This window comes from Sorex fumeus, unplaced genomic scaffold, assembly GCF_029834395.1.
Source record: "Sorex fumeus unplaced genomic scaffold, SorFum_2.1 ptg000128l, whole genome shotgun sequence".
Classification (NCBI taxonomy): Eukaryota; Metazoa; Chordata; class Mammalia; order Eulipotyphla; family Soricidae; genus Sorex; species Sorex fumeus.
The window spans coordinates 27093929-27112712 of record NW_026606185.1 but is presented as its reverse complement, the minus strand read 5'-3'; the positions used below and the strand labels follow the sequence as shown (position 1 = coordinate 27112712).

At 41.4% G+C, this 18784-nt stretch overlaps 1 protein-coding gene and 1 pseudogene across 1 annotated transcript in view; one reads left to right on the top strand and one right to left on the bottom strand.

Annotated features, from left to right (window-relative positions):
- The window catches only part of LAMA3 (laminin subunit alpha 3), a 270464-nt gene that overhangs the window by 34767 nt on the left and 216913 nt on the right, over positions 1-18784 (bottom strand). Inside the window, exons 49-61 of the mRNA XM_056138444.1 lie at positions 18199-18315; positions 17028-17182; positions 16623-16764; positions 14885-14987; positions 12941-13057; positions 12677-12856; positions 11689-11831; positions 10583-10753; positions 8579-8730; positions 8067-8229; positions 6967-7100; positions 3604-3748; positions 469-588 (exon numbers count right to left, since the gene is read on the bottom strand). Of these exons, the coding sequence (XP_055994419.1) occupies positions 469-588; positions 3604-3748; positions 6967-7100; positions 8067-8229; positions 8579-8730; positions 10583-10753; positions 11689-11831; positions 12677-12856; positions 12941-13057; positions 14885-14987; positions 16623-16764; positions 17028-17182; positions 18199-18315 (1842 nt within the window). The remainder of the gene's footprint in view (positions 1-468; positions 589-3603; positions 3749-6966; positions 7101-8066; positions 8230-8578; positions 8731-10582; positions 10754-11688; positions 11832-12676; positions 12857-12940; positions 13058-14884; positions 14988-16622; positions 16765-17027; positions 17183-18198; positions 18316-18784) is intronic.
- LOC130045600 (uncharacterized) lies at positions 16333-16469 on the top strand (annotated as a pseudogene).

Sequence of the window (18784 nt, the reverse complement as noted above, 5' to 3'; positions counted from 1 at the left end):
ATCTGCCCAGGGTTTACTCCTAATGGGGCTTGGGGAACCATGGGTGGTGCTGGGGATCAAACCCAGGTTAATGGTATGCAAAATTGTAAGACACAGATAAGCATCTTAGCTGTATTATCTTTCCATTTCTTTTATTTTTTACTAAGCAACATAGATTTTCAAGATTGTGAATGTTTAAATGCTTTATATGCTTTAGGGTAACAATTTTACCCCATCAACTACCAAAGCACCACTAGCCCTCCACCACTGTTCCACTGAGCCCCCTCTCCCATCCTCCCCGTTCCCCTCCTTGGTAACTCAGTTCTGTGATCAGAGTTGAAGGGTTTCTTTTGTCGGACCCCAAATTCGCAAAGTGTAAAAGCATGTGTCTGTCAGTTACCAACTCACTGTTACCTAGTAGTAGTGTTTGGAGACTATTTAAAAGGACTAAGGACATTTAACAGTCAGAAACAGATTGCAAGGCTATACCGAATGATCTTTTCCATCATTTATGATGTCTTTGAATCCTCTCTCTTCAGGCAACTCTGAATTCAGTTTGTACCGAACCACGAGAACACCATCTTCTATATTTAGAGAGATGAAGCGATCCTAGAGCACAGAAACAACGACAGTTAGCAAAGGGCTCCACTGAAGCAAGACTGGTGTCTTGAAACTCAGGGTTACTCTCAGCCTTGACCACTTCTTCAGTTAAAAGGGACTATAGTGCTGAAATATTCAACACCTGGGACAGGTAAAATTGCTAAATACAATACGTTAAACTTTATGTCCCGTAGCTGACACAGCGAAATAAATTATTTCATTATAGCCTTTAATCAGTATTTGAAAAATAGCACTGCTATCTTTCAGAGAAAAGCATGGCATACTGCTATTTGTGAAGAAACGCATAGTCCTACTTAAACTCTGATTTTTCCCTCTAATTGCTTCCAGGCATAATCCTATGTCTGGCTCCTACTGATATTTAAGTCTGGAGCCTTGCTTGGGGTTCCTGCATAGAATCCTCCTCCCAATCATCTCTCTCCTCGCCATCACACTCACTAGCACCAATTCAGGAATGCCCGTGAATTTGCTTGCATGGCTCACAGGTACCTCAAATGCAGAATCTCAAATAAAACTTCAGGGTGTTATTCCTCTTGCCAGCCAACCTGCCTCTTTCTCCACCTGTCCGCTGCTCTCTCCTTTCTCACTCCCTCACTTTGAATCACCTTGTTAAATAAGCCACAACCCCATGGGTTGTCATTCTTGAGATTTCCTTCACTCTTCCATCCCACCAGTTCCAGTCATGCCATTATTTCTTCCACTGCTCCTTCAGCTGAGGACATGGCAGTAACTCACTGCCCTCCAAATGCCCACCCTGTCTTGCTCAAACTCACTTCCACTCCCAACCAAAGTGGTCTTAGGAAAAGGAAGGTGCAAGCCCACCCCTCTCCTCATTTTTTTGCTATGAACAGTCTTCTTTTTTATACATCCACATTTCACCTCAGACTTTCTCCTACACTACTCATTACCATTGTTGTAAGCTCATTAAATGGACAATGCTTTAATTTTTCCCTTCCCCTCCAAAATATGAAGTCTTGAAGGGTTGGCAATGTGTGGTATCTCCCAAGTGGAAAGTCTTGTGGTTTTTAATCGTGTTATGACTGAGGACAGGAATTGGTCTAGGAATCAGTTCTTGAAAATCACCAATGAAAGGCACATACTTAAACCAGCCATTTACCTTTGGAAAAATGTGCTGAGTAACATCTAAGGAGGGATTGAGCTTTGCTCTCAAACAATTCCCTAATTATGAAAGGCTCATATCTCTGAGAATTCTGCCAGAAACTGATCTAAAAGAAAAAAATTACCCCTTGTCTGGGTCCAATGCCTTGGTCTTGGAAAGGGCATCACATTCAAAAACAAGGGAACGGCTTTACTGCCTGAGAGTAAGAGCCATCTTACTAAGCAGGACACTAGATGAATTTTCTCTTATCTGATTATCTAGGAAACTTCATGTGTTTTCTTCTAATGTTAGCAGGACTTACCCTTAGTCCCCAAGAACTTCAACTTGAGGTCTTAAGAAGACCTGCTTTTGAAAAACAGTCGCCTTTCTCAGAAGAAGTCACAGGTGCAGTATGACTTAGCTCTGTATATTTTTCGGGCATGCTGTGACCCTTCCAACCCATGAGAACTGACTCAGCCTTGGAACAGTCTGGAAGACCTCAATCTACATAAATTATTGCCTAAGAGGGGAACTGAACGAGGTTAGTATCTCTACCCTGCAGGTGGAAGGGTCTGGTAAAATCTCATGCTCTGTATCAATCTCACATCCTCAGATCTGAGAATCTATGGACTGATCCACCTTTCTCCTGGAGCACTACCTATGGAGTAACCACAGATGCCCCTGTTCTTGGATGCTGTCAGCCCCAGGCCCTCCTACCAGCGATAGACTAATAATTCCTTGCAGAGTATCACTGCAGAGTTTTCTAAGCTCATATACATAGGGGGTGTCTATGCTTGGAAATAGGATTCTGTGTGCTTAGAAGCCGGTCTTGCATGCTGGGGGGAAAGGCAGCTCACCACCAAGTAAAGGGTGCTAGGAGGGCCTGCTAGGGTGTGCTGAAAGTAGACTATAGACCGAACATGATGACCTCTTAATACCTCTACTGCAAACCACAACATGAGAGAGTTAGAGAGAGCAAAAGGTAATGCCCTGACACAGAAGTGGGGTGGGGTGGAGGGGACAGGGCGGGGGTGGTGGGAGGGATGCTGGGACCATTGGTGGTGGAAAATGAGCACTGGCGGAGGGATGGGTACTCGACCATTGTATGACTGAAACACAAGCATGAAAGTTTTTTTTTTAATTAGTGAAATACCATGAGGTACAGTTGTAGATTTACAATTTTTTGTGCTTGGGTTTCGATTATACAATGATCAGATACCCATCCCTCCACCAGTGCCCATTTTCCACCACCATGGATAATATCCCCCACCCCCATCCCCCCATCCCCCCCTGCCTCTGTGGCAGGGCAATCTCCTGTGTTCTCTTTCCCCTTTTGGGTGTTGTGGTCTGCAAAAGAGGCATTGAGTGGCAAACATGTTCAGTCCATAGTCTACTTTCGACAAAAGCATGAAAGTTTGTAAGTCTATAACTGTACCTCACGGTGATTCACTAATAAAAAAATAAAACAAAATAGGATTCTATGTTTTGGGAAGACAAGGGTCAGATTGATAAAGATGCAATGCCACATGGCCTGGACAGAGTGAGCCAAGAAACAGAGTGCATCAAACAGTCCAACTCTCAGAAATTCTAGGAGTATTCATGGGCTTTGGGGCAGAACAATTAAATTTTCAGACAATCAATAGTCTTTTGAATAATAAAACATGACAATGACAACAGGGAGAAAAAGTGGGAGGTAGCATGTTCTCAAATATGGGTACTTTTTTCATGAAAACAAGCATTCATTCCCATGGCCAAAGAAATAAAATTGAACCAAGGGAAGAATGTAAATAACAACTGCACCTCGTTTTTCAACCCTCGTTAATTGTTTTTGTTTGTTTTGTTTTTTAAATCAAGAAGCCCCTACATTACTCAACTGAGTGGACATTTGGATGCTTCTTATAGATTACCTGGTTCTCTGCAAAGAACAGCAACCCTCTGTCCACGGTGGTTTGAATTGTCTGTCCGAAGGTTGGGAAAGGAGCATTTGGTTGAGTTGGAACTCGAGCATAACCTGTACCTTCAAAATAATTTTTGTCTGACTCTTCCTTTCTCCTGTTAAGATCAATCACTGTAAGTTAGAACATTGCAGCAAAGAACTGCCACGTGAATGACAGTTAATTAACATGAGATTCTATGTGAAATCAGAAAAAAATCATATGCTACATATACAGTACAGTTGTCATGATTTTATTAAAGAGGAGGAAACATATTAAACATGTCAAAACAGCTAGCTATTTTGCTTGGAAAGACTCCTTTACTCTATGATAATCAAACTTCAATTCTAAAAAGATAATTATTCAAGAAGTCAGGGATGTGGCTCCGTGGTAGAACTCACGGCTGAACACATGGTGTATATGTGTGAGGCCTTGGGTTTGATCACTGGCACTTCAAAAAAGAAAAAGACAATATTCTTTAAGCAAATCTCCAGGTTGCTTCTGGCTCCATAGAGGATCCCAGTATTTCAAAGAGTAGCACCATGTGGCAAAGTCTTCTTGCAAAGTAACTTCTAAATGTCTAAAATATCTAAAGGCCAGATCCATACTAGAATGCAAAGCATTGTGCTATACAAAGTCAGTCACAAAAACTGTGAAATCACATAGTCTGTTCTATGAAAGCGCAAAAATGGCTAATTTTTCTTCAAGATGGAAGCTACAAATAGAAAAAACTATAACATCCTGTGGCAAGTCCACCACTACTACATTAGACTACCTCCTTGCTCACTCCAAGCTATTTTAACCATACTATGTCTCTAGTTGAGTAGACATTATTATAGCCAATATCAGTGAGTTAGTAAAAAAGTTCTCTTCCCCCTTTTCCATTCTCTTGATTGAGTAGTCAGTGAAGAACCTATGGAAAGATTATTTCAATGAAAGAGGTGACTGCACTCTACAGCAGGAAGAATAAAAAAAGAAAAAAATCAGCAGGCCATTTGCCCCCTTATTGAGTGATCTGGTCTCATTAAATTCAGCAGCTGAAATAAAATCTCAGGGCAGATTGTTTGCTTAAAGAATTGGAAGAGAATTCAAGGAGACTCGCTGGACTTGGGGAAGATGCACAGAAACAATGCCAAACATAGGAGTGTTGATTGAGTTCACATGACTAAAAGGACAAGAAAAGACAAGACAAGCCAGGCCATCTCCAAGGTACCAGCTGTTTCCTCCCTATTCATGAATAATTCACCCACTTTAGAAGGAAATGCTTTTTATTTGACTTGAGTTCCTCCTTATAAAGTTTCAGGTGTTTCAATAGATTATCTCTAGATAAAAGAGTGTCAATCTCTTTTTTAAATAGGACTGATTTAGTGGTGTTCCTGTAACCTTTATCTTAAATATAAATGCTTAGTACAGAAGCAGGAGAAGGAGGAGGGGGAATGAAGAAGGAGAAGGAGAAGGAGGAGGTGGAGGACAAGGAGGAGGAGAAGAAGGAGAAGAAGATGATGAAGAAGACAAAGAAGACAAAGAAGAAGAAGAAGAAGAAGAAGAAGAAGAAGAAGAAGAAGAAGAAGAAGAAGAAGAAGAAGAAGAAGAAGAAGAAGGAGGAGGAGGAGGAGGAGGAGGAGGAGGAGGAGGAGGAGGAGGAGGAGGAGGAGAAGGAGAAGGAGAAGGAGAAGGAGGAGAAGGAGAAGGAGAAGGAGAAGGAGAAGGAGGAGGAGAAGAAGAAGAAGAGAAGGAGGAGGAGGAGGAGGAAGAGGAGGAAGGGGAGGAAGAAGGGGAGGAGGAGGAAAAGAAAAAGACAATATTCAAGACACTATGGAATGTTTATTTAGGAATCTAAGAACTAAAACCTGAAGATCTCAAGTGATATTAAATTAATAATTTGGGACTTAGCCAGAAACTGGAAGAAACCTGAATGCCCAAGAACAGATGACTGGTTAAAGAAACTTTGGTACATCTACACAATGGAGTACTATGTAGCTCTTAGAAAAGATGAAGTCATGAAATTTACATACAAGTGGTACAATATGGAAAGTATCATGCTAAGCGAAATGAGTCAGAAAGAGAGGGATAGACATAGAAAGATTGCATTCATCTGGGGGATATAAAGTAACAAAGTATGAGATTAATACCCAAGAATAGCTGATATCAGCACCAGGAGGATTACTCCATAACTTAGAGGCCAGCCGGGTATCCTAGAGGAAAGGGCTGTTCAGATAGAGAAGGGAGCACCAAATAAAGGATGTTTGGAGGATCCTCCCAGGAGGGGAGATGCATGTCGAAAGTAGACTATGGACTGAACATGTTTGCCACTCAATGCCTCTTTTGCAGACCACAACACCCAAAAGGAGAGAGAGAACACAGGGGATTGCCCTGCCACAGAGACAGGGGGGATGGGGGGATGGGGGTGGGAGGGATATTATCCATGGTGGTGGAAAATGGGCACTGGTGGAGGGATGGGTATCTGATCATTGTATAATTGAAACCAAAGCACAAAAAATTGTAAATCTACAACTTTAAAAAAAATAAAATAAAATAAAGGGAAAAAAAAATAATTTGGGACCAGGGAAATAGTACAAGGGTTCAATCTGCCACAGCACACAGCCCCTGAGTTTTTCTGGATATAGTCCTAATGATCTCTGAGATCATGATCTCATGAGACACCTTTGGCGCCTGATGTCCCCTGAGCACAGCAGGAGCAGCCTGGGTCATCCACGGCACCACAAGGCCTATACCGTGGTTCTTCCCTGGGTCTGTATGTCAAACTGCTGCCCTCGGCCAGGAATAACCAGGAGTGGCCCTACATCCCCCAACTAATGCTCAGAAGGCCTCTGTAAAGATAAATTACTAATTTAAAGAAAAATTTTATGTTCTGTCCTATATTGGAATATTCCAAAACTTTTTAACTATAGAGAAGGTCAGGATTTTGAAACAGTAGTTTTCAGGAAGCTCAAATATTCAAGTTCCTAGAAAACCAGGTACTCATAGACCACTGCTTTTTTGAAATTTATAGTTAATGTCTAATTTGGGATCTAAATAAATCATTACCTTATACTGAGCAAATAGTTTTACAGTAGAAGGCACCAAAAAACTTACTAATGATTTTTAAACCAAGAATTTGATTTTTTTTAAAAAAAAACACATTTTATACAAATGAGGAAATGATTGCCAGGATTATAATTAAGAGAACTAATATAGTTGTGCCCAAGCATAATTTAAGAACCTGCCCTCCAAAGCAGCAAAAAAGCATCAACATCTAACCAACTTATTATATGTAATATACATGCAGGTCACCAAAATCAGTGACAGAAACACTTGTTTTCAGGTTTTATTTACCGTCTACAGGGCTCCACTTCAGTTGTGTTGAGATTGAACGCTGATTTGAAATTGTACAAACTGATCACATTTTCATTTAGGTCATCTAGTTCAATACAACCTTTGTACGGAGGGAATCTTATTCTATTGGGAAGCTGAAAAACAAACAAATAAGTTTTCCACTAACTGAGCAGAGGATAACAGGCAGGTTGACCAAAAAACAGGTGGTCAACCAACTAAAATCTATTACTTTTAACCATCAGCGTGGCATAGGGTTTAAGGATATAGATGCAGACCCAGCCTAATGTCCTAACTTTACTAATTACTAGCTTTATGAGCTTGAGAAAGTTATCCAGTATCTCTCTGTCTCTCTATCTCTCTCTCTGTTGTTCTCTGTTGCTTTTTGTCTCTATCTCTGTCTCTATGTTTCTCTCTGTGAAATGGGAATGTTCATTCTCCTTATTTTAATTTATACACTTAAGCCAAATGACTAGACAAAAGATAGGTAAAAGGTAAAGGTAAAGGCCCTCCCATTAATCGTCGATTTGCTCGAGCGGGCCCAGTAATGTCTCCATTGGAGACTTTGTTGTTACTGTGTTTGGCATATCGAATACTCTCGGTAGCTTGCCGGGCTCTCCGAGAGGGGCGGAGGAATCGAACTCGGGTCGGCCATGTTGGCTGCTTGTAAGGCGAACGCCCTACCGCTGTGCTATCGCTCCAGCCCAGAAGACAAAAGAAGTGCTATATAAATGTTAACTTATTGTCACGAGATAAGCACCAAGAACACAGTTAAATCCATTTTATATCTGGCTAATAGTCACGGTCCACGGTCATGGTCCTCCCGTTGTTCATCGATTTGCTCGAGCGGGCCCAGTAACGTCTCCATCATGAGACTTGTTGTTACTGTGTTTGGCATATCGAATACGTCATGGGTAGCTTGCCAGGCTCTGCCATGCGGGCGAGATACTCTCGGTAGCTTGCCGGGGTTCTCCGAGAGGGGCGGAGGAATTGAACTCAGGTCATGTTGGTCGCTTGTAAGGCAAATGCCCTACTGCTGTGCTATGGCTCCAGCCCTGGCTAATAGTATTGTAACAAATTGAAACTTATGTATCTTCACTTACTCTAAAATCAGGTGGGTAACCTCCAACATAAAATACAACATTTTCAGGATCCAAATTCAGGAGTGTTTTGCTGTTTCCACTCTCCATATCATAGAATTGAGGACTTTCCGATTTACTGGATGTGGCTTTTTTGGTGTAATTAAGCCTTGCAAACTGGTAAATTCTGTTTAAACATAAATTGGATAATAAAGTTATGTAAAAAACTGAAAAAATTATATGAAATATATTTTTTCATATATTATATGGAAACATCAAAGCCAAGATACACAATAGAAGTTCCATAGGCATGGATAGATTAACAAAGGGCAACAGTTGGAGCTGGAGAAATAGAACAGGAGGCAATGTGCCTTGAATGCAGCTGATGTTGGTTTGATGCCTAGCAACAGAAATGGTCCCCCAAGCACTACCAGAGGTCACTCCTGAGCAGAGTCAGGTATAATCCCTCCAAGTACTGTAGCTCTGATCACAAAACAAAGCCAAAAACAAAGAGCACCAATCAGTATAATTTGTACCTCTGAAATTTCACTCGGTCCATAACAGCCTCCTGGGTTTCGCTCTTGGTTAAGATCTGGTCCACCTGGAGTTCAGCCTCATGATCTCCCAGGTTGTAGATGCATGTGAGTTGGCCCTTGATAACTGCCATGCCAATGTAGTCCCTGGAAGACTGGAGACATGAAGCCCACCTTAGAATGCTTCACATACTTCTCTCAAACTCTCATTCCATGCGAGTATGCTTCCAATTACTAAAGAGTGAGTTGAAGATCAATAATACTCAGGCAGACAAAATAAATGAGGTGCATCCTTGTACACAGTATTATAAATAGAGCATATAATTAATATCTCAGCTGGTTTTGCTCACCATAGAACACTCTTTTATTCTCAATTCTCCCTTGCCTCCCTCACCCCCCATTGACTTAATCTGCAAAAAGCTACCAAGCCTCTGCCATAAAGATTCTGGGGATATGACTCAAATGGTAAGAGCACATGCCGGCAGGTCTGAGGTCTGGGTTATATCTTCTGCATGTCCACTCTCCTCTCCAGTATCACCATGTCTGTCCCTCATGGCCCCAGAACATTGCAGGGAGTGGCCCTACGCTAGATATGGACTCAGACCTTCTTTATACATAGATAAAGATATAGATATAGATAGACAGGTAAAGATATAGATTTTGGGGTTCACACTTGGTGATGCTCAGGGGTTACTCCTGGTTCTGCACCTAGGAATTACTCCTGGTGGTGCTCAGGGGATCACAGGAGATGCCTGAGATTGAACCCGGATTGGCTGCGTGCAAGGTAAATGCCCTACCTTCTGTACTATTGTTCCAGCCCCTCTATTATATTTAAATCTGATAAAGGAGCTAAGTCATTTTTGTTCTTCCTATAGAATGTTCTCTTAGCATACTGTACACACTTCTATTGCATAACCGTATATGATCACGGTTAATTTCATATATATTTTCCTTCCCTATTAGAATGTGAACTTCCAAAGGCAGGCATAATTTGTTTTCAACTGTGGTAATTTATATATTGTATAAAATTTACCATTTTAATCATTTAAGTGGACATTAAATACATAAAAAATAAGTGTCTATTTTAAATGCAGGACGTGGCACTCAGTAGGTGTTTGGTATAAAGCAATGTATATTTTGTCATTATATAAAACCTAAATCATGTGAGCATAAGCATAAAGTACCAACACCTTGAAGCACGAAAGGGTGAGAAATAATAATGTTGACATTCCATGTCCAATCATTGTATCCTAACCCAGCTAGTGATGAGCTGTACTCTAAAATAGAAGTGTGGGGGCTGGAGTGATAGCACAGTGGGTAGGGCATTTGCCTTGCATGCGGCCTACCCGGGTTCGATTTCCAGCATCCCATATGGTCCCCCAAGAACCACCAGGAGTAATCCCTGAGTGCATGAGTTAAGAGTAACCCCTGTGCAACGCCGGGTGTGACCCAAAAAGTAAAAAATAAAATAAAATAAAATAAAATAGAAGTGTTCTTGAAAATAAAGAAGAGCTAAACTAAATCATTCAAAAGTGCCTACAGTGGTAGTGATTGAAATTTTAGAATTATGAAGAGACAGGGAAATTGAAGTTCTTATTATTTAGGCAGAAGGGGCTTCATTGATACCAGGCTCATCCACAGACTCTCCTTCACCCCACCTCCAGACCTGAGGAAAATGCTGCCCTAGGGCAGGAAGAGGAGAGAATCTCTGTTCTATGAGAACAAGCCATTGTTTATTTCCATGAAGCTGCCATACTGCTGCCCGGGCTGTGCTCATCTTAATCCCTGCATGTGTACATACTCAGGTGTACACCCACATGCTCACATGTAGAGCCCGTCGGGTAAGACCTCTAGATCTTACAGCAGATAAGCAGTCACAATTGACAGGAGGTGTCTTCAAGGGTGGTGTGGGCATGTTGATGGGTTTTCCTCTGCTATGGCATCACTGTATCAGACACTTCAAAACCCATATTTTGAAAACAAAAGAAATGCCTAAGCTATACTTACATCTTTATTTCCAAGGTACATGACAAACATATTCTCCGTGCCCCCATTTTCTTTGGGTTCGGGTCTTTGAAGAAACAAAGAAAGAGATGTGTATCCTTTCATATCTTCCAGGTCACTGGGCAGCCGGACTTCAACCCCGGATTTACCATTGAACCTCATGGGAACAGCAACCTGCCAGAAATGAAGTCATGGCATCAAACACTTAAGAAGACGAAGGTGCATTTGCTCCAAGTTTATGTCTCTGTGGCTACTCCTTTCAATGAGGTATCAGCCTTTCCAAAGGTACTCTAAGGAACAAATTAATGTGACTATTTCCTAGAGGTGGATTGTAAACTCATACAACTGCTCTGGGAACTGGGTAATAAAGTATTCTAGTTCTTCCTATTTATCAATTTGGGACGGGTGGCAGGGAAGGATTGAGGAATGCTTTGAACTCCCTTCCCTAGAAGTAAATGCAGATTTGAGGTAAAAGGAAATAATAATGAGCTGAGAAATCAACCATGATGGCTCTGCGAAGATGACTTGGATTCCGACCATTTCAGCTCTCCCCACCAAGCACTTCCCTGAGGGGAATAGAGGTGGCTGGGAAAAATATTTGAGGATAAAACCAACTTTAAGAGTTGAAGAAGAGTCAGGAATTCAAGTAAATAATAGCAGGTTCAAATGAAAAAAAAGCTGATGCATCAGCGCCCAGTGAGAAAACCTTGTTGTAACTCATGTTCAGCACCATCTGTGTGAATGTGTCCATCCTCAGGAGAGGTGGTGTCTACAACTCACAAGTTACACTGAGGGAGCAGGCCCTGTGTAATATCACCTAAACATTCTCTAATCATAGAACTCTTTCTTCACATGTATGAACATCTTCCCCACTGGGCACAGGGGATAACCCTTTTTCCTGCTTGCAGAAAGTTTGTGGACAGGAAACTGGTTAAGAGTCCTGACATCCTGGGTCATTTAGGGGATGAAGAAGTGTTGGGGACATGGAATGTCCACATTGTAAGTCAATAAAGAATAAAGGCAAGAAACTGAGCATTTTCCCTTTCTGATGAATGTGATGACTTATCAGGGAACCGTCTTGCTCCCTGGCAATGTATGCACATGCCCACCTTGTTGGCAGCATCTCGGGCCTGCTGGATTAGCTCTCGAATCCTATCCACATTGTCAGAGATGTTGCCCAGAGGCAACAGCTGTTGGTTGATACTTTCAATCTTGCTCAAAAGATCAGGCAGCTTGTTGGTTAGCTTCTTTACTGTGTGTGAGATTATCAAAGAGAAATCTATCATTGTGAGTTGAGAAAAGGTTAAAAATAGATATTTTTATTGACAATGTTTGTCAAATGGTGTATTTGTGTTCCAAATGTACAGGATAACTGAGAATCAAGTAAAATCTTTTCTAAATACCTGGTGGATTTTATTCTGCAATCTAAGTATCCTCTTTCTCAACCACAATAGCAAAAAATAAGTCTTTATTTTCTGATGCTTCATACCAGTAATAATTCAATATCAAGATTTAAATCCAGAGACATAGACTTCTACTATCTGAGGGAAAATCAATAGCAATGCTAATGGATTACAAGAAAAGTTATAATGGATTCTAATTAATAGGAAAACCTAGACTCTCAGTGTATTATGACATTTTTTCTCTTAACATTTTAATTTATGAAATCAGAATTTACACAAGAAGAATTAAAATTAATATAAAACTTCCTGCCCAAAGCACCAAATAAAGGGTGTTGGGAAGATCCTCCCAGGATGAGAGAAGCATGCTGAAAGTAGACTATAGACCGAACATGATTGCCACTCAATGCCTCTTTTGCAAACCACAGCACCCAAAAGGAAAGAGAGAACAAATGGGAGTGCCCTGCTAGAGAGGCAGGGTGGGATAGGGGGATGGGGAGTGGGAGGGATACTGGGATTAGTGGAGGTAGAGAATGGGCACTGGTGGAGGGATGGATGCAGATCATTGTATAACTGAAACCCAAGCACAAAAATTTGTAAATCTACAACTGTACCTCATGGTGTTTCACTAATAAAAATTTAAAAAAACCTTCCTGCCCAAATGGATAACATATCCTGTCTACAGAATGTCTGATACCGGAGTTGTCTGCATCAGTGAGGGCCTTGTTGAAGTCTTCACTCTGTGCTGTCCCGTAGGTGTCTTTCATTCTTTCCAGGTCTGTCTGAATGGGGTTGAGCCCATCTAGAACCTCATCTGTGATGTCATTGGCATTTCTGACCATGCTCTTTGCATTATTGATCATGTCATCAATGTCATCTAAAACATACACAAACAGGGATGGATAAGACTCCGAAAAGGCTGGCAAAATATGTCAAACCAGCAGGTTCAGGAGATGCCAACCTCTCTGTATCCCACGGAGATCATCACGGATGGCTGTAAGGTTGGTTTCTATCAGTTCCTTCTGAATTGTCACGCTGTTCAGAGTTTGGTGTAGGTTGTTGAGAGCGGGACTGATTTCTAAAATAAAATACCAAGAATAAATTACCCTGTGGGTTTTTTCCCATTGGTACAGGAGGCTCTGATATAATCATTACTGCAAAATATTGACAAGACTTGTGTCTTAAGGATCATCCCTGGCAATGTTCACTGTGTGTGCCTAGGTTTCAGTTCTAGGGTCCCCCATTATAAAGGTCAAGACCTCATCAGAGCCTTTAACCTCCCTGACATGCACGTGGAGAAAGGAAGTGGCTTAATAACCAGAGAATGCTCATCTTTCATTCTATTCAAGTCAGAAGTCTCTGCTCAGAGCAGGAAAGGGTGTGTTAGCCTAGCTCACTGCTTTGACCAAGCATATGGAGCTGTATCTGACACTATCCAGGGCTTAATATTTCTGCATACGTACTTACTAAATGTAAGTAAAGTAAAGTAAAGGCCCTCCCGTTGATCATCGATTTGCTCGAGCAGGCCCAGTAACGTCTCCATTGGAGACTTTGTTGTTACTGTGTTTGGTATATCGAATATGTCATGGGGAGCTTGCCAGGCTCTGCCATGCAGGCGAGAGACTCTCGGTAGCTTGCCGGGCTCTCGAATGCATTTAGTTAGAGTATGAGAAAGGTGTGGTGGTGCGTGAGCATCAGCCACACAAACATGCACATAAAGTATGTGTGTCTATTGATTTCCAAATAACACAATTAAGGACATTTGGGTAAAAGGAAGAGAGTTCATAGACATTTCTGGTAACACAACCTCTTTGGGGGTCATAGAAAATGAGAATGAAAACTCTTAAGACAAAACTGATGGCAGATGGATTAAGTAATAACACAGACCTGGTTTAAGCTGCAATATAGCTTAGCATCCTAGCTCTACTTAAACAGATCCCCACCTTTCAGCTCAAATTCTGCACAGTGTGCAGATGTCCTACCAGACCATCTAAGTTATCAAAGTTTTCTAAGGAATCAAGTGATTGCATGCTAACTCATGTTTTTAATGTTTATTTTTCATGCATGTGCTTTTAAAACATAAAACAAGGATAAGAGAGATAGGACAGGGGTAAAGTCACTTGACTTGCATGAAGCTGACATAGGCTCGATCTCTGGCACTACATATGATCCCTCAAGCCCAGGCAGAAGTGATTTCTGAACACAGAGTCAAAAGTAAGCCCTAAGTCAAGTATGGCCCCCAAACCAATGAAATAAGATTAAAATGAAAAAGAAAAATTTTACTAATAGAGGTATCTAATCCCCCTGATGGGAACTAAGAAGCAGAAGAAGGCCTGTGACCCAGAGGTCCGCTCGGTCGTGACTAATGGAAACCAGAGACGACCAAGAGCAATTACAAAGTACAGAATGTGGTGAGACTGAGACTGTTTAGTTCAAATAATTAAATGAGAAATTTCCCAAGATAAGACTTATGCCCCATTTTTTTTCATGTTCCATAGTAGCAGAGGGTTTTGCTACTTTTGGTTGCCAAGATTTTAGAACTTAAGTTTCCCCTATGGCCTGAAACTAATATTATCTTGACTTTTAATAACAAACCTTTACTGCACTGACCTCTAATTGATGTGGCTTCCCAATGCCATGATAACACTAAGATTAAATTAAATAGCCATACAGGTCAATTACATTCATGATTTATTTACAGTCATGAGATGCTAATTTAGTACATGTTGACTATTGGGAGGAAACATCACTTCCATAAAAAACAAACACACATGGATTAGCAAAGTAACATCTGTTTCAATAACAAGATTTAAGAAGAGCAATTTTGCCCTCCTGGTTCCATAGCCCATTTTCAACCCTTGACAACCCCATTGATTCCTTTCTGTCATCCCCAGCCCCTGATTACCTTGTTCTAGCTTCTTCTGTGTTATCTTGGCTTCCTTTAACAGTGTATCACTGTCAGAACTCAGGGTTTTAGCTTTTCTAGGAAGATCTTCATTTGTCAGTGTCTGAAAGCAAAACATTATCAGCCTTATTCATGTAGTTGGATGACCTTAGAAAATATCTGGTAATATTTCCATCCTACTCTTTAGTCTTTGGTGTGTGAGGTTCAAATTTGAGGGGGTTGTTTAAAAAGATGATTCCTGAGGGGCTGGTAGGCACTCTGGTGGTGGTGAGGTGAGGTAACTATTTACGCCAAGACCATGAATGTCAATATTATTATCAACATGTAATCTAAATTATAATTAAAATTTATAACAAAAATGGTAAATGATAGGAAACTATCAAGACTGCTTCAAAACACAGTCAGGATTGGGCTGGAGTGATAGCACAGCGTGTAGGGTGTTTGCCTTGCATGCGGCCTGACCTGGGTTCAATTCCCAGCATCCCATAGGGTCCCCCGAGCACAGCCAGGAGTAATTCCTGAGTGCCTGAACCAAGAGTACCCCCTGTGCATCGCTGGGTGTGACCCAAAAAGCAAAAAAAAAAACCCAAAACAACAAAAAAACACAGTCAGGATTGGTAATCCTTTCTTGGTGACCTGCTGGTAGTGGGTGACCCTGTCTTGTCTCCCCACAGACTCTGCTATAATACTCTCCTACTCACAGAGGAGGTCTGTGTTGACATTAGGTTTTGAATCTTGGTGAAATGAAAATCTTCAGACTTTTAAGAAGACCAACCCCTGACTCTTTGATATTTAATATTGTTTTCATTGTTAGATAAGGACATTACAAGGAGTTAGAAGATTCCAGAGGACTCCACACTCATGACAAGCAGAAGACCAAGTAACCAGAGAAAAGTGGTTATCAAGGGTCTTACAGAAAATTCTCTCTTCCTTGGTAAGTGATAAAATAATGAATTTACAGCATAAAATCATAAAGAAGCAAATTATAATATTTATCAATATCTATAGTCATTATAAAATTATAAACATATTTTTAGAAATATTTCTTAAACTGTGCTATATATATCAAACTATTAATTAAATATATAAATGATTCATGGCTAGAGCAAGCTGCAGTAGACTGTACAAGAAGTGGTGGTCCAGCAGCGGGCTTTTGTCTGAGATAAAAGTGATGGCAAGTGGGCACTCTGGGGAAGGGTGTAGTGCTGGAATGCTATGTGCATGAAACTCTACAGTGAGCAGTACTGTAAACTATGGTGCTCAAATAGAAAAACTAAATATAAGAAATTAAAATTCTGGAAATGGAGAGCACAAATTGCCTAGCATGCGGCTGATCCAAGTTTGCTCCCAGCACCCCATGTGGTCTGATCACTCAGGAGTGAGCAGAGAGCCAGGAGGCAGCACTCGGCACAGCTGGGTGTGCTCCCCCTCGCAAAAATTAAAATTCAGACCCCTGGCAATAGGCAAAGAGACATCTCATCGGTGATGTTGCTCTTATATCTGTCAGGGGGAAAGCAGTCCTTTGTTCATCCTAGCTTGATGCCTGGGTTGGTGGCCAAAGCTGCTTCATGCGTGGGGCACAAAATAAAAAAATAAAATAAAGATAAAATAAAATTCAAGTCATATAAAAAATAGTGATAGAATGATCTTTTTTTCATTTCCTGTGCATCCAGAAAAAGGAATCCCAGCTCTCTGCAGACAGGGAGATGGCAAATGGGGAAACAGCAGATGGGCCCACCTGGAGGGCCCCCTCCGAGGCACTGCTGGCTCTGTTGGCGGCATCCTCGGCAGCCTTGATGGCTTTGAGGATGTTGTCGTAGGCAGTGGCAGCATCCACGGCACCACGCACCAGTTCATCCCCGCTGACGTTCCTCTTGATCCTGGAAGACAGGTGGGTGAGACACCGGCAACCTGCTCTGGTTGCAGCTAGGGCCCTGCTGGAGTCCCCAATTCTCTCATCAAACGAAAACCAGAGGTTGTGGGTACTGCAGCTCTGGGCCAAGGATGGTTGCAAACGTACCTCCTATTGTTCTCACATTTGGAGATCGGCCCCACCTCCTGCCCCCCCCCCGCCCCCCGTCCTGGGGCCACATGTCCTGGGAACTTGGCCCCGCAGGGTGTAGGCAGAGCTCCCCACACTTACTCCTCCAGCTGCTTTGCCAGTTCTTGCAAGGACTGTGCGTGTTTTTCTGCCTCTACCACCAGGGATGTTTTGCTGGCAGCTTTGGAAAGTTCTCTCACTCTGTCACTCAGTTCAAGCCTTGCTTTGTTTAAAGAGGCAGCTAACTTTTCATAGTCCTGTTTTCCCCAAGTAAACAGAGAGAGTATAAATTTAGGAGTGCATACTCTATCGTCAGAAGCAACACATTTTCACAAGGCAACGAACAGGTAATTGTTTGAGAAACCTAATTAATTCTTAGGTGTTTCAGATGGTGATACTGATAGTATTTTCCCCAGTTTTACAGCACTTCCCTTACGGTGGGCACTATCTTTTGATGCATGTTCTACAAACACGGTTATCAGCATAAAGTTGTACTAAACCAAATCATGTTCTAGCTTAGAAATAGCAATCATCAAAGTATTTTTTTTGGCGGGGCCACACCCAGCAATGCTCAGGACTTGCTCCTAGTTCTGGGCTCCAGGATCACTCCTGGCAGGCTTAGGAGACCACTATGGGTTGCTAGAGATCAACCTGGGTGAGCCATGTGCAAGGCAAATGCCCTACCCGCTGTACTATTCCTCAGTCCCCATCACCAAAAGTATTTTTAAAATGTCCAATGAGGGCCAGCGAGATGCTTAAAGGGCTGAAGCACATCTTTGCATTTAGGAGGCCTGAGTTTGATGCCTGGCATTGCTTGATCCCCTGAGAATTGTTGGCAGTAACTCCCAACAGGAGTAGCTCCTGAGCACCTCTGGGCATAGTCAAAACACCAAGTGAACAAAATAAAACACAGAATGGTTTTCTAAGAAATGCCATTCTTTGAGCAACCCCCCAATTCTCCTGCTAGTAAAGATAAGCTTGTTGCTCTATTAAGTAAATAACTGCATTATATATACAAATATATACATATATATATAAAATCACGAAAGTAACATATGCTGACTGCAGACAAATTAGGCAATGCAGATAGACATACAGCAGACACATCATTCTACCCTCTCCTATGGCAGCACTGCAGTAAATATCTGTGTGCACCATTTCCTTCCATTTCAATAAATGTATGTATGTAGGAAAAATATAGTTCATTCCATCTTAGAGTGCTTCTCAGTAGCATCTGAATTCCACTTTTCTAGAGAACACATTGAGTCCCTACCTCCTGGCTTCTCCCCATTTGCTGCAGGACCACTCTGGTTTGCTGCAAGGACGCATCGGCATTCGTGATATACTTGGTGAAATCACTTTGCAGGGAATCCATTTCTTTAACTTTTCTCTGGAGAGAATAAAAGGAAGACATGAGGTCCAAGATACATAATCAGAAGGCACAGGTAGATTTACTGTATCACAGCACACGAGTCATTTCAGAGTTAGAATATTCTCCTGAACTCAAAAGACTGCCAAGACAGCTACAATGCAGGGCAATCAGTTCTCTATGTAGTTGTATTAAGAGGCCATAGTTAGCTCAAAATGTATGCCAATGAAACAGCAGTTATCAATAGCATAAGGGCTCCTTTTCTAATCTGAGTATTTAAAAAATACTTTAAAGGCTATTAAACTACTTATGTATATTTTGTATATGTATAGAAGCACATTCTATTTACAAAATATGTTTTCAGGATGTTAAGTAAAATATTTATCTTCAGCCGTGTTAGCAGTGTGACACTGTTTAATCACTGAAAATGACTAATATGAGACCCTGCAAATACATGATGGTGGCATACAGAAATTACATATTTGCCATC